General features: G+C 44.8%; 1 protein-coding gene across 4 annotated transcripts in view; it reads right to left on the bottom strand.

Moving 5' to 3' along the window:
* Positions 1 to 22,028, bottom strand: part of ARHGAP18 (Rho GTPase activating protein 18) — a 107,588-nt gene that overhangs the window by 30,794 nt on the left and 54,766 nt on the right. For all 4 annotated transcript variants that reach the window (XM_077353287.1, XM_077353269.1, XM_077353278.1 and 1 more), the window contains exons 2-6: positions 17,272 to 17,471; positions 15,444 to 15,679; positions 10,596 to 10,668; positions 5,864 to 6,021; positions 3,127 to 3,292 (exon numbers count right to left, since the gene is read on the bottom strand). In XM_077353287.1, the coding sequence (XP_077209402.1) occupies positions 3,127 to 3,292; positions 5,864 to 6,021; positions 10,596 to 10,668; positions 15,444 to 15,679; positions 17,272 to 17,471 (833 nt within the window). The remainder of the gene's footprint in view (positions 1 to 3,126; positions 3,293 to 5,863; positions 6,022 to 10,595; positions 10,669 to 15,443; positions 15,680 to 17,271; positions 17,472 to 22,028) is intronic.

Raw genomic sequence — 22,028 nt, 5'->3', positions numbered from 1 at the left:
CACTCTTTTTGGCAGATCCTCTTGTGGCGCAGAGTGGTAAGGCAGCAGACATGCAGTCTGAAAGCGCTGTCCATGAGGCTGGGAGTTCAATCCCAGCAGCCGGCTCAAGGTTGACTCAGCCTTCCATCCTTCCGAGGTCGGTAAAATGAGTACCCAGCTTGCTGGCGGGTAAAACGGTAATGACTGGGGAAGGCACTGGCAAACCACCCTGTATTGAGTCTGCCAAGAAAATGCTGGAGGGCGTCACCCCAAGGGTCAGGCATGACTCGGTGCTTGCACAGGGGATACCTTTACCTTTATCTTACAGTATAGTCACCAAGAGTTGAATATCCTGAATCAAATATGGTATGTTAATGGCACTTTTACTGAGCAAACCCAAAGAGGCATGTAGCACTGTAAGGAAGTACCCAGAGAGTCTATCTAATTTTCTGACATGAAACAAATACTGCTGTCCTTTTCAAGTTCAAAATACCCATAATTCCAAAACTATTGACTCAGTTTTGTCCATGCATTTCAACTGAGCAAGTCATTTAAGGAACATAAAAATGAAATTGAGGGAAAGGCAATTCCAGCCACATTCTGTGGCTGGTTTTGTTGTGGAAGAAGCTGTTTTCTGTGCTGTGAAATGGAGAACTTAATTGTGCCCTGCAGTGTCTCTCATCACTCACTGCTCCTTTCAATTATTTAGCTACTGCCCTGTCGTCTCTGCTGAACCTTGACTGTAAAGTTTGATCCAAGCAGGCATCTGATTAAGTGGTAACTTTTTTCAAGTACTTGTAAAACATTAAAGGAAAGATCAGAAATAAAGACAGATAGAAAAATGGTAACATTTTCTGCATGCAGGAGTATATTTTTAATGCATCTCCAGCCTAGTACACTGAATCAGGATTATTTGTATATATAAGTACCACTGTGCATTTGAGCAGGAAAAATGTTTAATGTGAATATTGCTTTGGTTTCCTTTGAAGGAGTCACCGGATATGATGTACACTACCACATAATAAAGAAATGGATTCTTTAGAATTATCTAGGTTCCTAAATCTATATTGGGTATGAGGAAAGATGTTAAGCCAACCACATATTTTACAGAAGGTAGCATATTAACATTATGTGCCTAGATCAGAAACCAAGACTTGCATACAACAGAAAGAGGAAGTGTTTGCTTCCTTCTCCCCATGGAAACTTGGAAATATTTGTGAGAGTGTGTGTTAAGTGCCATCAAGTCTTTCCAATTTATGGCAACCTATGAATTAATAATAAGACATCCAAAATGTCCTACCATTTCCAGCCTTTTAATGATTTCCCTCCTGATATATGAAAATATGGAACTCTAATACCCACTAGATGCCTAGAATCTGCATTCTAGAGGTCAACCAGTCTGAGTCAGCACCATACTGTGCTGAATATTGCACTGCAAGCAAAAAACCACCTATTGGGATTAAAGTTATATACTTTTGTAAAATTAGTGACTACTTTAAATTCAGGAAATGGGAATGCCATCCCACAAAAAAAAAACCCACAAAGATATCTTGCCGCAGTAAAAGTCTTGAGGAAACACAGATGCAGTTTTCCGGAAATGCTGGTCAAAATCGGAACTAAAATTAGAGTGCCCATCAGACACTTTACATCGCTATTGCAGCCCTGCCTCAGGAGCACAGCCACTCTAGTCAACTTTACAGCTAGAAAAGGAAAAGGAAAAGAAAAGCGGTAGAGATAGCATGATGTTGGAGACATTCAGAACAGATTTTCTAAAAGCGCGAAAAAGCTTTAAGTAAAATAATGGAATGCTCAAGCAATGGAACAACATAAAGATCAAAAAGAAAAAAGAGGGCGAGAGAGGAAAATAAAGGGCAAGCAAATCAAACTCAGGAAGACAGATGCCTTACAGGAGGCCGTACCATGTGCCTGAGAGAAATGGTAAAAAACTGCCACACAATAATAATAACAACAACAATGACAACAACAACAATAACTTTAAATACTTCAATATTTTATTTTAGGCAACATTTAATAGGTTTTCATGGACCCTAAAATTTCATTATTTTCTAATTTGAGAAAACATTAACATATTTTCTTTGACTCTAAAAGTTCATTTTTCCCCTGTCTGATATTAAAAGAAATCAAAACATTATCATGGACCTAGGCACTGTGCATACTGTGATTAATGGATAAGTCAGCCCTGGACATCACATCCCTACTGAGGTCCCCGCTTTGCCAAATTCTCCCCTCCCCAAATCTCTAGAAATTTCCCAACACAGAACTGGCAACCCCAGTATATTCTGGGAGCACATTTTCTTAATGTTGCCAAGTTGTAGACACAGTCAATACTGCCCACCCTCAGAAAAGAAATTAACATCTTAATCAGTGGTCCCCAACCTTCTTGAGGTCGAGGACTGCCTCCGGGGGTGGGGGAGAGCCGGCGGCCCAGGCGCCATGCACACGTGGCAGCTGCGCGTAAACCCACATGCGCAGTTGCCGCGCATGCGTGTTTTCGCCACCAGGTGGCGCTAATGCATATGTGCAGAGTTGCCACACATGCGTGTTTTTACCAGCAGGGGGTGCAAACGTGCATGCGCGGCAGCTCCACGCATGCGTGTTTGCGTCACTGGCGTGCCGGCAGCTGCGCCTGCCTCTTCTTCCTCTCTCTCAGCGAGCAACTAGCCAGGCCGCGAGCGAAGCAGCTGGTTTGCTTGCGGCCTGGCAAGCTTCTCGCTGCAGGAGGAAGGCAGGCGTGGGCACCAGCGGCCTGGTACTATGGCCTTCATGGCCCAGTAACCCCCAGTCTTAATGACTAACCGCAATGTTGCTCTTTGGCTATTCTTTGTGTGCAAACAAGGTTGACTTCAACAGCTCACATGCTGGAAAAGATTTGTGGACTCAAGGCTATTCCTAAAATTAGGGTTGCTAAGTACCTGAAGACTTTGGAGGTAGAGTTGGGAGTGGGGGAATTTGAGAAACAGAGTGTTATATCATACTATGGATGGATTCCACCTCCAAAGCAACTATTTTCTCCAGCGGAGCTGCTCTCTTTAGTTTGGAGATGAGTTTAATTCCTGGGCATCCCCTGGGGACTGGCATCCCTACCTAAAATAAAAAACGTTGTTGTCATAAACAAAACCAACTCACCTTTTACTTTCATTTTTATTGCTTTCTGTGGCTTAAGTTCTGTTCCAAGTATATCAAACAAGGCAGTCAGCTCAATCAGTGCTAAGGAATAGATTTTCTTCATATCCTGAATGGCAAGATCCCCAATCTTTGTTGTACCCGTTTTGTCCTTTGGCAGTCTGAAATTCTAATTAGATAGTTTAGATCAAATTACAACTGCAATATAGCAACATAGCTTCCATGGGCATATGTCTGGATGACTTAAGTGACCACCAGTTAGGCAACCAGCACGTGGGGGGATACTACCAGCAACACCAAGATGTCACTTCTGGTGGATTAAAAATGGTTTAAAAATAATTTTAAAATATTTTTGAAATATCAGAGATGATATTATTTAGGGAAATTGCTAATTTAATTTAAGTAATTATTTGGTTTAAAAAATTTACTTAATATATGTGTTTTACTTAATATATTTATTAATTAAAACATTTATCCTCTGCCTTCTCATATACTTTAGGGCAAACAAATATAGGCAGCCACAAGAATTAGTTTCAACAAAAGTATAAGAAAAAGCACTGTGGCATAACTGGCAAACAAACTATCTTTAAACCGCCCGTGGCGCCGCGGGCGCCAGGGACTAAATAAAAGGCTAAGGGGTTCTAGGGTGGGATGTGTCCGTGATGAGGAAGGGTCCGGATTGGACCCTTCCTCCTGACAGACAATCGGAGGGACCCATCGGCAGGCGCGCAGCGCCTGCCGATGGGTCCCTCCGATTCCCAGCCCCAGCAACTGCGAGCCGCACGCAGTGCGGCTCGCAGTTGCTCCCTTTGCCGCTGGCCTGGCGCGTCAGAGGCGTAAAGCGGCTGGCCTCGCGAAGCGCCTCCGAGACGTCACAGCGGCTGGCCTCGCGAAGCGCCTCCGAGACGTCACAGCGGCTGGCCTCGCGAAGCGCCTCCGAGACATCACAGCGGCTGGCCTCAAGAAGCGCCTCCGAGAGGTCACAGCGGCTGGCCTCAAGAAGCGCCTCCGAGACGTCACAGCGGCTGGCCTCGCGAAGCGCCTCCGAGACATCACAGCGGCTGGCCTCAAGAAGCGCCTCCGAGAGGTCACAGCGGCTGGCCTCAAGAAGCGCCTCCGAGACGTCACAGCGGCTGGCCTCGCGAAGCGCCTCCGAGACGTCACAGCGGCTGGCCTCGCGAAGCGCCTCCGAGACATCACAGCGGCTGGCCTCAAGAAGCGCCTCCGAGAGGTCACAGCGGCTGGCCTCGCGAAGCGCCTCCGAGACATCACAGCGGCTGGCCTCACGAAGCGCCTCCGAGAGGTCACAGCGGCTGGCCTCGCGAAGCGCCTCCGAGACGTCACAGCGGCTGGCCTCGCGAAGCGCCTCCGAGACGTCACAGCGGCTGGCCTCGCGAAGCGCCTCCGAGACGTCACAGCGGCTGGCCTCGCGAATCGCCTCCGAGACGTCACAGCGGCTGCAAGGGAGCCCCCGGCGGCAGGCTGACTCGGCGAGAGGCGCTTTGCACCTCTCAGCGCGTCAGCCTGCCGCCGGCCAGGGAGCCCCCGGCAGACTGTGAAGCCGCTTCACTGTCGTCTTCCGTCGCCAAGACGCTGGGAAAATGCGAGAAAATGCCGCCGCCGAAAACGCTCGCCCCACCAGGAGCCCGCTTGCCCGCCGCCTCTCCAGCCCGCCCTGGCCTTCTGCCCACCCCAGGACCACGCCCGCACTGTTACCAGACAGCAGCTGCGCGAAGCCAGTGAGTGGCCCTGAGGTTCTGTCTTGCCTTCGGAGGGAAGGGTGCTGACCCGCATTTGGGGGGGGGTTTGGAAAAGATGGGTGGGTGGGAGCATGTCTCTTACCCTTCCCCCTTCTCCCCTTTCAAAGCCCGTTTTTTTTTTATATAACAATAAAGGCTTCAAAAGTTCATTACAAGTTTTCTTCTTTATTCAAACTGCACATTTTTTGTACTGATATGCAACAAGGTTCTGGTATTCAATACATTGTTTCACCTAAGAATCATTTGTCATATTGTTAGAACACTTACTGATATGTTATGTTGTGACTGTTATTTAATATTTGATATGGCTCGGCAGGAAGGTTCCTAGTGAGGAAGTCCGACTGCCCAGCCTGGATGGGGTGCAACTATCAGGGCGTGATCCTGGACTCCACCCTTTCTATGGAGGTGCACAGCTAGCGTTTTTTCACCTTCGTCAAGCTAAGCTTCTAGCACCCTACTTAACCCCGGAACACACAGTCACAGTGATGCATGCAATAGTCACCTCTAGCTTGGATTTCCGTATCTCAGTCCACATGGGCCTACCCTTATCCCTACTCCGGAAACTACAACTTATACAGAATACAATGGCCAGGGTCCTGACTGGAACACCTTGGAGGGCCCACATCCGGCCTGTGCTCCAACAGCTGCACTGGTTACCAGTTGAATCCCAGATCAATCTTCAGGTCTTTGTAATTACCTTTGAGGCAATAGTCTGGCAATAGTCGCCTCTCTGCCTATGCCCCTCAAAGAGGACTATGCTCAGCCAATTCCAACTGGCTGGTGATCCTGGCCCCAAGGAAGCATGTCTGGCCTCAACCAGGGTCAGGTCATTCTCTGTCCTGGCACACACTTGGAGGAATGAGCTCTTGGAGGAGATCTGGGCCATGACAGAGCTAATACAGTTCTGCAGGGTCTGCAAAGCTGCCACATACATTTCAGAAGCCAAGAAGATGCTGGAACAAAAGAACAGGAACACCTACCGGAAGCAGTGTGTCATCATCTCTGTGCTTAGACATTTTGCACACTGAGTTATCTTTGAGACTTGCTTGTTCAGAAAACGATATTTCGAGGTTGATGTCTGTTTCAGATACTGGTATATTCTCTCTCAGGCTGTTATCTCCTGTACAGTGGCTATGTGCTAGATGTTGAGAAAAACAAGAAGACAAGGAAGAGACATTTCAAAGACTAGTTTGACCTTCTTCATTTGTAATCCATGTAGACAAAAATTTAGCTTCTCTCTGAGTAGACTTATGGATCAAAAGAGCCACAAGGAAGACTTCTGGACACATAGCAGGGATTCCATACTGCAGCCTCTTCCATGTGCTCAGAAGCTGGTTTTGATAATGAAATCACCATCCAGCAGAGTGGGCACCTGTAAAGGGCTGGGGTGAAGGGTCCAAACTGGGCATCATGTTCTGCAGGCAGAAGTGCCATTCATGTGGACCAGGAGAAAGTTTTATGTTTTTTATACTCCACTTTTTACTACACAAAGAATCTCAAAAAGGATTACAATCACCTTCCCTTCCTCTTCCTACAACAGACACCCTGTAAAGTGGGTGGGATTGAGAGAGCTCTGGGAGAACTGTAATTGACCCAAAGTCATCCAGTTAATTTCACGTGGAGGAGGAGTGGGGAATCAAACTGGTTCTCCAAATTAGAGTCTACCATTCCTAACCACGATGCCATGGTGGCTAGGTCTTGTTGCATTCAAGCCAATTATGTCCCTTATTTTATTTTATTTTTTTTACTTTACAGAATTCAACATTTAAGATTCTCATCATAGTCCCCAGATATTTGCACTCTTTCTTCCTGACAGAAGAACAACTTTAGGCCTGATCTACATGTATTATCAGAGTGGAGGTGACTAAAGCAGTGGTATCTATTTGCCTGCAGGTGAGGGGTGTCATTTTTAAACCTCTCTTTGTGCTAAAAGCTTCCTGAAAATAGAAAAAACAGCAACACAGGCAAAGGACTGAAGAAGTAGTTTCCTTTTTGCAGGAGGGTTTTCTTACGTGACAACCATTTAAAATTGGCAGCCTGTAGGCTTTTCAACCTGCTTTAACATCTGAAGGCAAATATTTTTTTCACACGCTGTAAAGATAAAATGCTGTCCTCCCACAGTTAATGAAGCCTCAGCATGGTCTTTCCAAAACCTGTCTTGATCTGCCTGTATTTTATCCTAAAGATATATGCCTTTAGAAGTAGAAACTCATATAAAAGACATCAATAGTCTGAAGGGGGAGGGTCATTTTAACATTTTATTCCACTGTGTTTTTTGATTTAAGATGGCATGCCATTTTTCCCTGTACCATAAAGGTTCTAAACAACTGTCAGCTTAACATGAAATTTTTAACGGTACATCTTCCAAAATACACATTCATCACCATCACACAGGAAAGCTTTAGTGTACCAAGTGTACACTTAAGGGCTTTCCATAGAAAGAGGTGATTAAAATGTTCACTAGGTGTGCCACATAGTGGCATTTTCATACCACAACTGCTTTGCCTTTATGGAATTACAGAAACTACTAATTTCTATACATCTTCCTATTCCCAGTACCCTTCTTCAGGTTTTGTAGCCTTTTTATCCACACTTTATTTATATGAGGTTCTTTGTTGTTGTAAGCCACTATTATGTCTTTGATTTATTGATGTGAAACATATCTTCGGGTGTGCTTGGTGAAACAGAAGTAGTCCATAGGTCCTACCCACTGAGTGTGCCAGAAGACACTGAGTGGCAGCCACCATGGAGGCAGCCAAATGGTGGTGGTGGTGGCGGCGGCCAAGGAAGCTGGCCCACCTGCAGGGGCACCACCCACTGAGTCAGGGCCATTGGGGCAGAAGAGAAGGATAACCAAGCTGCAGAGCTGGTGCCCGTGGAGCCTGGGACAGCTGCTGCAGTGGAGCAGGCTGGCCAAGCCATGGAGGTGGTGCCTGTGGAGGCCGGGGCAGCCACTGTGGCGGAGCAGGCCAGCCAAGCCCCAGCGTGTGGGAGCCCTGCAGCAGCCAGCCATGCATTGCACTGCTGAGGTGGTAGAGGACTGGAACACAGTGGCCCTCCTGCTGCAAAAGCTGAGGAGGGGAAATGGAAGAGGGAGGTAGGAGTGTATGTGTGTGTGAGAGAGAGGGGGGAGGGACAGGGATGAGGTTGGGGAAGGTAAGGGGGAGAGGGCAGGGGGAGTATGTGTGTGTAAGAAAGACAGGGAGAGGGGGAGGGACCAGGAAGGGCATCTTGGAAGTGAAAGGTAAGGGGAAAAGGCAGGTGAGCAGTGGAGAAGAAAAAGGAGTCTGCCAGCACCCTCTTACATCAATGTGTTCCACATAAGGGGCAAGAATCCTTGTCGGGAGATTTTTTTTTTTTTTGTTACCCACCCTGAATCTGTTGGGAAGGGTAAGCTACAAGAATAAAGTGATGATGATGTTATCCCTCAATTAAAAGCAGGAACAGTTATAAGCAACACCTCCAGACGTATTACAAGGATTAACCTCATTAAGTTATGGGGTTCCCCCCTGCCATAAGGTAAAAGTAATTATTAATAATTACTAAGAATACCTGGCAGCTTCCCCTCCAAAAAATATAATGTAGTATATTACTGTAAAAAAGATGACAGAAATACAATTTTTGGCTTATTTCCTGAAGCTTTGAAAGAGCTTCTTTTTAAAAAATACTTTCATTTTTCTCTTTAAAGGTATCTGATGTTTTTGAAATCCCAGGCAATGTTTACAGCCTTTATGGAGCAAGACAAAAACTCCCACCACAATATTAAAACAGCATTAATGACTGGCTCACTTTAGTTTTGGCACAGCCCAGAAACAGGTGCTGTGGTTTGTACCCAAATAAACCTGCAGAAAGAATACACTTCCATTCAGTTCTCCTCCTGGAAGCACACCCCTGCTTTATAGCACGGTTGCCAGCAGCCAAAGCATATCAGAATGCATGCAGGCTGCCTTGGCTGTGCCCTCTCCATCCCATGCAGTGGAGAGCAAGCATATGGAAATTGCCTTTCAGTACTTCCCACTTCTGAAGAGCTCATAAGAGGCTCTGAAAAAAGAACCAGATGGGATGAAATGCTTAAATAATTGGTTAGTGATTTTCTAGGCCAGAATTTTACAGTTCATTTTGCCAGCATAAGTTCCATGGTCATCTTTCTTCCTCTCCCTTGCACATCTCACACTGATGAAGCAATTTGCCAGCACTCCTATCTTACAAACTGCTCTTACTAGTATAATGGCAAAAGTAAAATGGAAGAAGAAGAAAAAGAAGAAGAAAAAGAAGAAGCATTGTTCTTATATGCTGCTTTCCTCTACCCGAAGGAGTCTCAAAGCAACTTACAATTGCCTTCCCTTTCCTCTCCCCACAACAAACACCCTGTGAGGTAGGTGACGCTGAGAAAACCCTTATCTTTAAACGTCCCGTGGCGCCCGTGGCGCCGCGGACTAAATAAAAGAGTAAGGGGGTGGTGGGGAGGAGTTAGGGCGGGACTGGTCTGGGATAAAAACTCGGAGGGGTCCAATCAGGAGCCACGAAGCGGCTCCTGATTGGGCCCCTCCGAGTGCCACTCGAGGGCCAAGTGGTCAATTGGCCCGCCCTGGACTGGCCGCCCACATCCACCAATTCCCCACTTGCTGCCAAGCTGGACGCATCTCCAGCAGGAGCTGTGCCTCCTCCTGTTGCCAGCGGACCGCCTACGGCCGCCAGCAGCCCGCCTTATCGCTGTCCCAACCGGCTTCTTCTCGCCCGCCGACACACTCTCCCGCCACCCATCCACTGCCGCTTTCACCTGCCCCGCTGGCCCAGTGCCAGCCGCGCTGCCTCCAGAGCCGCGAAGCGCCTCCCGATGCCTCAGCCTGGCGCACAAGCCGCCGCCCGAGGCCCGGGAGACGCCCGGCAGCCTCGCTCCCATCGCCAGGGCGGGAATCATGTCCAGAAGCCGCCGCTGCCCCAGCCCCAGGAGCCGCCCAGCAGCCTCACTCCCTTCGACAGGCTGGGAATCAGCCCCAAAAGCCGCCGCCGCCGCCCGAGGCCCGGGAGACGCCCGCCAGCCTCGCTCCCTTCACCAGCCCGGGAATCGGCCCCAGAAGCCGCCGCAGCCACCGGAGGCCCAGGAGCCGCCCGGCAGCCGTGGCCAGAACACCAATCTGCGCCACGCCCTGAAACGATTCATCACCGACCTGCAGCAGCCCCAGCTCGACGCCAGGCACCCGGTGAGTGAGCTGGGGCCAGCAGGGCGGCTGCCAGGGCCTCCCTGCGGCGACAGGCTAGCACCCATTGTATTTAGACATACAATGTGCTTTTTTACTAGTTTTATTATAAATAAGAAAAGCATCCAGCAACATCCAGGTTCACTTCCTGTACAACAGTATGCTTCAGTGAGAAGAGCTGTAATCGATCCTGTGTCACAGCATCTACACACAGCCATCATATGTTATCATTGTTCTTGGTCACAGTGGTAATAGAGAGTCACATGACTAAATCTATGTTGTCAAACAGGATTGATGATTTAAAAAAAAATGTTCTAAAAACTTGCTCAAATCAGTCACTGAGTGTACCTAAAGAAGCTTCTGTACCTAAAGTGTACCTAAAGAAGTTAATATTCACATTCAGATTTGTGTGTGTGTGTGCACATTTTTATGCATAAATATGTTCTAGGGTATGTAGTTATTACCTTAAAATACAAGAACAAAATCAGTAGTGAAAGATTAGCAGCATTACCTTCTTTTTCTTCCTCCTGTGTGGCATCTTCACTTTTACTTGTTCTCTCAGACTGATTTTCACGGCCAGTTTCCTAAAATGCAGAAAGCAACATGTCTTAAAGAAATGATTAGAAAACACCTCTGCTATCACTGGATTTTATTGTGGACAGTATTTGTACTCTAGCTTTCTCCCCAAAATACAGCATTCTCCCCTTCTCCATTTTATCCTCACAACAACCCTGTAAGATACAGTGGGCTGAGAGTGGGAAACCAGCCTAAGGTCACCCAGCAAGCTTCCATGGCAGATCCTAGTCTGACACTTTAGCCACTACACCACTCGGGCTATCAAGTTGCTGCATCTTTTTGGCCCATTATGCACGGCCGCCGAAACGGCGATTTCGGGTCACATGGAAAACGCGGAGGGGGAAGACGCGACGCATACCGGTTATACACGGGGCGGGGCGCGACGGCGGCAAAACCCAGAGTAACCGATTATGCACGCGCCGATCCGGGCGCCGCTTCTGGTTGCGCCCCGCTCACCCGGAAGCTGCGCTTTCTTCCGCGTTTCACTGACGCGGCTTTTTCGGCGGAATGCACCGAAGCTGCAGCCGGTTGCAGCCAGCTCCGTGCGTTATCCGTGATTTTAGTCGCCGCCATTCCACCCCGAATGTGCGCTAAAACCCCCGTGCATAATGGGTCATTATGAAAACCCTGCAACTAAACCAACAATCATATGTCTGTTTGCTGTCTACTTTATATCTTTGATTTCTTTTCTTTTGTCTGAAAAGGTACCTCATCAGAGTTAAGACAATTCACACAAATAGAACTCAAACTGAATATGGCTGCAATCCTTGGACAGTTTCCTGGGAGTAAGCCCTATTGAATATCATGAGACTTATTTCTGAGCAGACCATTTTAGTATTGCTCCCTAAAACAATAGGATTCAGTCAGTATCTGCTGAGAAAAGTCCTATGAAATCTAGTGGGGGTGGTCATTAAATGTAGCTGTTCTGCTGTGGCTGCTCTAACAATACCAGGATTAATTAGAAAGTCCACATCAGGAAATTCACTTTTACACTGCTTCTCATTGGGCTTCACTTAGTTTTCATGACATGATTCAGTTTTGGGAACAAAACAACCCAGACAGTATGCCTATAGTGACTTCAATGTGTCAAGTCAACACACACATTAACACTTCAGCTACATTTAGGCAGCCAATACAATTAGCAACAGTGTCATTGCATCCAAGAACATCGTAACAATGTGGGGAAAGACTGTATTTAAGGCACCCTCCTAAACATCCATTTCTCTTCTTTTCCACATTCCTTCCTACTGGTCTGCATAGCCATACCTGCAGTGTGTTGGTAACCAAGCTCTAAGAAAGCGTAAAAGGAGCAGGGAGGGAGAATGATGCTACTTTGCTTAGGGCTGCACTGTAAGTACTGAATAGAAATAATCCCTTCTTACAAGCACCTAGCAGAGATGTTCAGATATTACAAAATTGGGAGGAATTAAATAATTGCAGATGCTGACTCCTAGTCTTTAATGAAATGTTTTAGTGAAAGGATCCATGAAAGAAACAGTATTTAGTTTTCATACCCAATCTTGCCATTCTCATCAATTCTGCAAAATAGCCAGCCCACATGCATCAGACTCCGTCATGAAGGACTCACCCAGCCATTATGCTGCAATGTCACCTGGTTTTTTGCCTGGGGATAGCTCTCCCGGTCTTTTCCAATGTCTGCCCGGGAGAGCCTTTGGCCTGCTTCCCCACCTGTTTCCTCACCTGTCTGCCACAGAACTTTCTTTTCTGCATAAGGCTGCCAAGGTACAGGAAATGAAAACTCTCCCCCAAAGAAAGTTAAACACTCCAAATCCACATGGGGGTTGCATGCATGTTTAGCAAATACAGAGACAAATCTGGAATGCATACCCCCAGAGAGCTCAGAAAAATAATATTACCACTGAAAAAGAAGCCCAGGGCACACACAATCTTTAGGTACTAGTTGAACAATATTTCTGCATGTTCTTTTCTATGGATTGTATTTAAGTTGATTATTAAAAGGAATCACAGCAAAAGCTTGATCCTTACAGCTTCCAGTCCTATCAACATCCCTTTGCTTTTGTGACATTTTATTAACCTTGAGCACTTGCTTCCATGTGACCAAAATGTAATGTTTACAGAAAACACAGCCATGTTATAACAGAAAGCTTTACTGGAAAAGGGATGCACAAAGTCAGAATAGGTAAATCCATTAATACAGCGATTTGGTGTTTTCTTTGTATTTACATGTCTCTGTGAATTTCTGAATTGGCTTCTATGACCAAGGGCAGGACACTCTTAAAATCAAAGCTTTTCCTTCCCCCTCCTTCTGTGTCAATGAATATGAGGACTCCCACATTTGGATCCTTTCATTACAGCACATTAGCACTTCTTAGTGAACTGATGGATTTTCAAGCAGTACAGGAGAAAACAAAAAACAACAAAACCATGTTATATAGAATGATGATTAATTGCTTTGTGTAGAGTTTATCAATGCATCACAGGGAACAATAATTAAATGTGAAACTGTCTGGAAAGCAGGATAATATAAAGGGAATTAGGGGCTAAGCCTGTTGCATTCAGGAATACAACGGGTGCTAGATTCGGGGGGTGGAGTGGAAGAACTCTGCAGATGGCCTCCCCCTCCCCCCAGGACCTGGAAAGGCTGCAGGCAACTGTTAGGGCACTCACCGGCAGGGGCAATTCTCACGCAGCAGGGATCTGCAGCCTCCGAACCCCAGAGGCAAGTGTAAGGAGGAGGATGTGGCCAGGGGTGGGAGATGGAAGGCAACTGGCTGGCTGATGGACAGACAGGCAAGCCGGTTGGAGGAGGAGGCACTCAGGGGTGGAACAGCCGCCCTTAGTGGGTGTTAAGCGCTGAGTGGCACTTAAGCCATGAGACACTTAAGCCTCCTCCTCCAAGGCCTTACCAGAAATATATTAAGTGGAACAGATATTCCTTAAATGTTACGGTACCTTTAGTAATCTTTTTTTCTTAGTTCCTCTTATGCTGCTGATAGTACTACAGACTACAAATGCCATTATGTTTCTCTTAATGTAACTTTTTGCACAACCGATGCAGCACTAATCTAGAAACATGCTAAAAACATGAGTACTCCTCTGAAAATAAAAAAGATACATTCTTCCTCCTTGCTCAACTTGCAAGCTGGAAAACTAAGCTGGTTATGGAAGACCAATATCATGGTCAGTGTTAAAGCCTTGACAACACCCAACCGAGGTTGTTAAGACTAGCAGGGGTACCACAAAAGTAATAGTTTTTCCACACCGCTGCAAAGTGATCTTGCCTCGCCAAGTTGCCACACCACATGGCCAAGGTTCCTTCCAAATACTGTAGACTTACACGCTGCTTCACTGGTGATTTTTAAAACAATATTACTCCACAGCAACCACACCTGTGCATGTGGGTTGTGAATTTATGGGACTTTTCAAATGCTCCTGAGTATACTTTTATCAGATTGCAATGCCCCTTCTATGATAATCAACAATACTGTAGATATGGCAAGAAATAGTCAGCATTCCAGTGTTTTTCTGGTTATTTGTTTTTAGGCTACAGCCTAAGTTGTTCTTTAGTGCAGAGGAATACTTAGCTCTCTTGATGATGAGAAATTGTTGTTTATCATCAGGCATGATTAGTGAACTTGAGAATTTGGAGGCTTTTACCACAATAAAAAAGTACAAGAGGCTGGCATGGTGACTTGAACTCATCATGTTTGCTCATCTCAATTTTTTTGCCCCACCCCCAAAAGCATTTGCCACCATATCCTTATTTGTTGACAATCCCATGCCTTTCAAAAGGTTTTCTTCCTTGCCAGATTAAATGCCAACCCCTATATTGTTATGAAAGGTAGCTATATTAAGTTACCTTATTCAGTAAGGACCTGTTTGTATTTCTCTGGTTTGATTGATTCTCCAGTGTTTATCTATTGGAATGTCCCTTTATGACAAGGTTCTGTTACATTACTGCTCTTTTAACTGATTGGCCTGGATTATCTGTGTAATATCCTTTTACTGAGTGCTAGGGATCCTAAAGTTACACAATTTATATCAGCCCTTATGTTCCTTCAGCAACAGGTTTAAATAATTCCACTGCTACAGATCTATGTATCAAGAAATGTCTGAGGGACAAAAGAAAGTATTTTTCTCAGATATATAAAAGCAAGAATTATCACATGGCAGCAGGAAAAGGCATGAACCACTATAGATTTTCATTAAAATATGCTAAAAATAATTTTATTTTTACCGATTTTGTAAAAATCCACCTAAGATTTCTGTCCATGTAGTAATTCAGCTTTTACATGAGCTTAGATGGAATTTTCCATTTTCACAATCAACAAGCTGTGAAATAATCAGGGATCTCCATTCAAGGAAAGTCAGTTTTTAGTCAGTATATCACCTTTTTGATTGAAATAGTGACAGTTCTGCTTTCAGCTTTTAAAAAAATATTCATAAGTAGAAGTGCAAGGCAAGAATATGGCACCTGTATACCCTGGAACCATCTATTTAAAGGCCAGCCTGCTTCTATACAAGCAGAGGGATTCTCTTTCAAACAGCACAAAGTCTCTCTAAATGCAGACAAGGTATTCTCAAACCTAAAGCTTCCTATCATAATGCCAGCAGACGTGATTATTGTGTTACTTCAGTATTCGCTTTGCAGCTTGAATTATTCAAAGCAGTTATTAGGAAAAGTTTTCTTTTGAGGCTGCTGAAGTAAACAAGTGTGTATCCTTTTGCAACGTTCCTATAATTAGCTTTGGCATAGAAATTGTTAAGTGAGGAAGAGCCAAAAGCGTAAGAAGGGTCTTACTTTTCCAGCTGAATCATCGTTCTGCTTGAAAATATCTCTCACATCAGGAACTTGGTACTGCTTGTTTTTCTTTCTCATGGTTTGTGTGACAGTCTCCACTCGCTTCTGTACTGCGGCTGCCTGAGTACGAGTCAGTGTTGCCAACATCACCATGCTTTCTTGGGAATCCCCAGTGCTGTCACCAAAGAGGTTTGCCAATCCTGCTTCTTTTAACCACTCTTCCTCCAGCTCTCCTTCTGCACCAGATAAAAGGAAGACAATGTTTTTGAGACATAGACTCAAGGTGCAGCTTATATTCGCACGACTACGGCACAAACCACTAGGCATTATAAACAGTAAATGTTTTCCTTCTGTCCTTTCTGGATTGAAAAAAGATTTTCATTGTACATTCAAATGAAAGAGATTTTTTTAAATGTGAGAATATAAGCTCATGTAAAAGTCAAATCAACATAATTTGAAAATAAGAAAGTCTTTTTGATTCCAGAGAAATAATTGATGGATAAAGACAAAATCAAATACGAAAGCTGATTTAATGATATGAAAGGATGTTGTACTATGTATTCTTAGTACAGATAATAATCTCTATTTTAAAAACCCTTGCCCATTCCAAAAGTAACTTGATGAATGTACAAATGTGATGGAAGAAGGAAGAAAATGCTCTCCCGGCTGATAAGAAATACATTTTCATAACTGGAATTGCTTCCATTTAATTCCACACAAATCAATGAAGTGTTAAAAGTAAGTCAAGTAAATTGTGGGTAGTTTATACTCTATTCAAATGTAATCCAAAAGGAAACTGAATGAGTATCAAATGTTACTGTTTGTGCTGGAGAGGGGGAAAGCATACTTTCTGTTTATTTAAAAAAGAAACCCTGAATATAAAAAATACCAGATTTTAAATAGGGGGCATAGCTTTATGAGAGTCAACATTCTTTGTTATAATGTAATAATGAAAGACATACTTCCAAATATGTGGCTAAATTAGGGATGCCAGACCTGGGGATATCCTGGAATTAGGTCTCATCTCCAGACTACAGAGATGAGTCCCCCTGGAGAAAATGGATGCTTTGGGAGGTAAGTTCTATGGCATTACACTCTGTTGATGTCCCTGTTCTCCCCCAGACTCCATCCCAAATCTCTAGAAGTTTCCTAATCTAGATCTGGCAACCCTACCCCTCCATCCCCACCAGTGTCCAAGGGAGGACCTGGCAATCCTAGGATAAGTATTCATCCTTTATATATTTATTTCAAAGTTTTAAAAACTACTGGGGGATGGGAAAGGAGGGGAAAGTAGATAATTGGTCACCATGACAGAAACATGCACACAACAGTCCACTGCAGCAATGCAGATCACTCTGTTGAACAGCATTTTGACTATTCCAGAATATATTCTGAAGTGCTACAGAACTGGTTGGACCAGAGAGACAACATATGGGAGGCATGTGCCCTGGACAATTGATTTAGGGAGACAATGGTTTTGAGAAAGATTATGATACTGGCACTTTTGCCCCTGGTGTACACACTGATTTATTATACCCTTTCTTGAAAACCAAGTTTTACAGAGATTATATTGAAAAGAGCACACACCATGTGCTCATCTCTAACTCAATGTTGGTTGTTGTTTTTTTTAATGTATTGTCCATCTTCTGCCAGCATTACAATTGTTGAAAACTTATCATCTCTGCACAGCCACTAATGGGTGGACTTGCACTGGCATCAACCGACTGGCACTGATCTCAATGATATATCAGTACCAACACGTCATACCAAATGCAAGAGTAGAAGGGTCTAAAATTGAAATGCTTTGACCAAGCCTAATTTTGATTACCATCAGGCTCCTTAACAACAGCCACGTCTTGTTCTTCCTGATTACTTCCTCTGGTTTCATGGATGTTTTCCAGTTCTTTCCAGTAGTCATCCATAGATAATTCATCCAGTGAATCCTGGGAACCTGAGCGATTGTAAGGGGGCTTTCCTGGAGATTTCTTAGAGTTCTCATGGTTCATGGTATATTGGCCAGATCTCCGGCTATAGAAATGCAGACACAAAATGCAGAGATGACATCATGTTTATCATTATATCAGCAAGATTAGTAAAGAAGCACCATTTTCACATTCATATGCAGCTGTTACAAACTTTTTTTCATTTCAGGTAAACTAGTCTCTTCTAACCATTCCGACACATGTGAACACAGCTAAACATTTTATAGGTATAGTGAGGCAGCAGAAGTCGCTGTCTTCAAACTCTGAACTTAAAAAAAAAAGCTTTCAGTTTTAGCAATATGCAGAATTCCATTGGAGTTTGTTCAGAAGACACAATTTCTTTGACCAAACTGTGACAATAGCTGAATGAATTGCTGTTGCATTGTTGCAGCAGTTAGTGATAAACACCTCAAATAACAAAACTCTCCTGGGATGCCTAGTAAGGAAACAAGGAAAACAAGCTGCAAATGTTGAAGTGAGCGAACTGAGCCTGGTGCTCAAATCTAGAACATCCCTTTAGTTTACACAGTTCCTATTAAAGAATGTAATTATTTCAATGAACTTTACTAATGTTTGGCAAAGACAGTATTCATTGTCCCATTCCTAAGATGTCATATATCCTTCCTTATGGATTTATAAAGTATGGTCTTTCACTGGATAAAACAAATGAATTTCCTGTTTTGACAAATCTAGTTTCCATTTCAAACAACAGGGCCCTCAGCTCTCCCAGGAGCTCATTCCACCAGGCAGAGATCAAGGCTGAAAAGGCCCTGGCCCTGGTTAAGGCCAGGCAAATCTCATGAGGGCCGAGAATCTCCAACCTGTTCACTCCTGCAGAGTGCAGAGCCCTACAGAGGGCATAAGGGTTTAAACAGTCCCTCAAATACACTGGACCCATACTGAGGATGGCTTTGAAGATCAAAACCATAACCTTGAACTTGATATAATATTCAACTAGTAACCAATGCTGATGCCTCCGTGCTGGCTGGATAAGAGCCCTCCATGGTGTTCCTGAGGACCCTAGCAGCTGTATTTTGCACTAGCTGGTTTCTAAGTCAAGAATAAGGGGATGCCTGCGTAGAGTGAATTACAGACAAGTCTAGTTGGGAGATGACATTCACATGGATCACTTTGTCAAGGTGTTCATGAGGCAGATAGGGTGCCAGTAACTGTGTTTGGCACAGGTGGAAAAATGTCAGCTGTGCTACCTTAGTGATCTGGGACTCTATAGACAAGGAGGAATCAATAGTCACTCCCAAATACCTGGAGGAGTGAGAGATCTCCAGTTGCATCCCAGTTACACTTCCAGCTCCTTCCCCTTCCTACTGAACCACAGGACCTCCATCTTGGAGGGGTTGAGTTTCAGCTGGCTTTTCTTGAGGCAAACCATCATTCCTTCCAAACAACTGACAAATCTCTTTCTTTTTGGGGGGGCAGGGGGGAGGCAGGGCAGACATCTATCAAGAGATAGAGCTGAGTGTCAACAGCATACTGATGGCAACCCAGTCCAAAACTCTAGACTAGCTGGCTGAGAGGCCTATAAAGATGTTAAACAAGGTAGGGGAGAGTACCATCCCCTGCACAACTCTGCAAGTGAGATGTTAGGAGCATAACTGCTCTTTCCCTACTGCAACTCTCTGTGTCCAGTTCACCAAAAAGGAGACCAGCCATTGAAGGCCTGTCCCCTAAATCCCAGTCCCAGAAAGGTGGTGTGTCAACCACATGTGGTCGATAATGTCAAATGCTGCTGTCAGATTTAATAGCACGAGGAGAGCTGACCTCAATCCAACTGCCACTGGAGATCATCTATAAGGGCAACCAATACCCTCTCCACCCCATGGCCAGGTTGAAAGTCAGACTGGAAAGGGTCAAGAGCAAAAGTATGTTCCAAGTATGCCAGAAAGTATGCCCTTTCAATCACCTTGCCAAGAAATGCTAAATGTGAGACTGGGTGGTAACTGGTTGGGTTGTGAGGGTCTAGAGATAACTTTTTCGGCAATGGGCCAACCACCACCTCCTTGAGCTCCTCTGGGAATTCTCCTGAAATAAAGGAGAGATTGAGGATCTCTTGGAGAGGGTCTCCTATCCTCCAACTCCCTGATTTGACAAGCCAAGAAGGGCAGGGATCACAGGGGCAGATGGTCACCCACATCAACTTAGCAACTTGTCCACTTTAGTTAGAGTGGGTATTCCCAACCAGGGGTCTGTGGATGGACATGCCAGTCCTCCGCCAAATCTGCTAATGACTCACAGGAATGCACCATCTCCCACAGGGCATTCAGGAATCCCTCATGATCTGTAAGTCTCTGTAAGCAGGCTAAAACATGTCAATTCTAACCATCAGAAGTCCCCCTCCCCACAGCACCCTGGAGAACCCACCTCACTAACTAATTAGCCTGAACCCAATTTTGCTAACAGTACTAATAATCCCTCCCCAACTAACCAATTAGGGAGGCAGAAGGTATGATCCCCAGAACTGGCAAAATAAATAAACAAGAAAAACAAAGCTGGAGTCAGTCTGGTCACAGGCCAGGCTCTCCATGGCAGTTGGATTCTCCACAGTGGCTTCATTACTCCACAACTTGGAACTACTATCTCAAGCTCCACCTCAGTTATAAGGATTACAGTCCAAGGGAGGGAATGAGGGCCAAATATTGGCAGTCACCAAAGCCTGCAGTGGCCTGAGACATTGTTGTGGGTCCAGTCTATATTCAAGTCAGCGGCAGGTGACCTGAGGTACCCTGCACACTGGTCCACTGTGTTCCGGCAGCCTCCCAACCAGTGTCCTCTTGTCCCCCTTCTCACAACTCAGAGCCACAAGAAAGAACAGAAAAAGCCAAATTTTCAAAAAAACGTCCTGAATAACAACCAAAACCCCATTAGATTTGTTCTATTTGGATGAATAGCTCCTGCACTGCTGAGGGACTGTTTAAATGACTCAGCCACACAGCCAGTGGCTGGTCACATGCCATCCTGTGGAAAATAAAGGCTCATAAAGTTGGTCCTCACTGACATGATTCAGCCATTCACATTTGGCTCTGGCCATTTCCACACTGCCCACTGGACCTATTAGATTTACAACAATTCTTTGTGAATTCCGATAGAAAATTCAGAACGGTGATAATACAAAATAGTGTTCAACCATATACTAAAATGTCTCATTGTATTTCAAATGTTTGTCCTACGTGCCAGCTGTCAAAGGTATGTTTTGTTTCTTTTTAAAGTCAGAAATATGTAGGCCACTTTTCCCCTTTTCAACAATGTTATCCCCAAATGCTCTGAGTCTATGGAGGGGAATTAGCAATGCAAGAGTGGGGTAATCTAGAAAGGACCTTTTGCCTATTTTTATGGGGTTATTGTCCCCTTTTAGTAAAAGTTTTTAGTAAAGCTTTTGACAAGGTTCCCCATGATGTTCTGATGGATAAGTTGAAGGACTGCAATCTGGATTTTCAGATAGTTAGGTGGATAGGGAATTGGTTAGAGAACCGCACTCAAAGAGTTGTTGTCAATGGTGTTTCATCAGACTGGAGAGAGGTGAGTAGCGGGGTACCTCAGGGCTCGGTGCTCGGCCCGGTACTTTTTAACATATTTATTAATGATCTAGATGAGGGGGTGGAGGGACTACTCATCAAGTTTGCAGATGACACCACATTGGGAGGACTGGCAAATACTCCGGAAGATAGAGACAGAGTTCAACGAGATCTGAACGCAATGGAAAAATGGGCAAATGAGAACAAGATGCAATTTAATAAAGATAAGTGTAAAGGTCTGCATCTGGGTCAGAAAAATGAAAAGCATGCCTACTGGATGGGGGATACGCTTCTAGGTAGCACTGTGTGTGAACGAGACCTTGGGGTACTTGTGGACTGTAAACTAAACATGAGTAGGCAGTGTGATGCAGCGGTAAAAAAGGCAAATGCCATTTTGGGCTGTATCAACAGGGGCATCACATCAAAATCACAAGATGTCAGTCCCATTGTATATGGCACTGGTCAGACCACACCTGGAGTACTGTGTGCAGTTCTGGAGGCCTCACTTCAAGAAGGACGTAGATAAAATTGAAAGGGTACAGAGGAGAGCGACGAAGATGATCTGGGGCCAAGGGACCAAGCCCTATGAAGATAGGTTGAGGGACTTGGGAATGTTCAGCCTGGAGAAAAGGAGGTTGAGAGGGGACATGATAGCCCTCTTTAAGTATTTGAAAGGTTGTCACTTGGAGGAGGGCAGGATGCTGTTTCTGCTGGCTGCAGAGGAGAGGACACGCAGTAATGGGTTTAAACTTCAAGTACAACGATATAGGCTAGATATCAGGAAAAAGTTTTTCACAGTCAGAGTAGTTCAGCAGTGGAATAGGCTGCCTAAGGAGGTGGTGAGCTCCCCCTCACTGGAAGTCTTCAAGCAAAGGTTGGATACACACTTTTCTTGGATGCTTTAGGATGCTTAGGCTAGTCCTGCGTTGAGCAGGGGGTTGGACTAGATGGCCTGTATGGCCCCTTCCAACTCTATGATTCTATGATTCTATGATTCTATGATTCTTTTAGGCACTGAAGCCAGACAACAAATATTAAAAATAAGGAGTGTAGTTTTATTAAAGAAAACACAC

The sequence above is a fragment of the Paroedura picta genome, chromosome 1 (genome assembly GCF_049243985.1).
Source record: "Paroedura picta isolate Pp20150507F chromosome 1, Ppicta_v3.0, whole genome shotgun sequence".
Classification (NCBI taxonomy): Eukaryota; Metazoa; Chordata; class Lepidosauria; order Squamata; family Gekkonidae; genus Paroedura; species Paroedura picta.
This window is presented reverse-complemented; position numbering and strand designations above follow the sequence as displayed.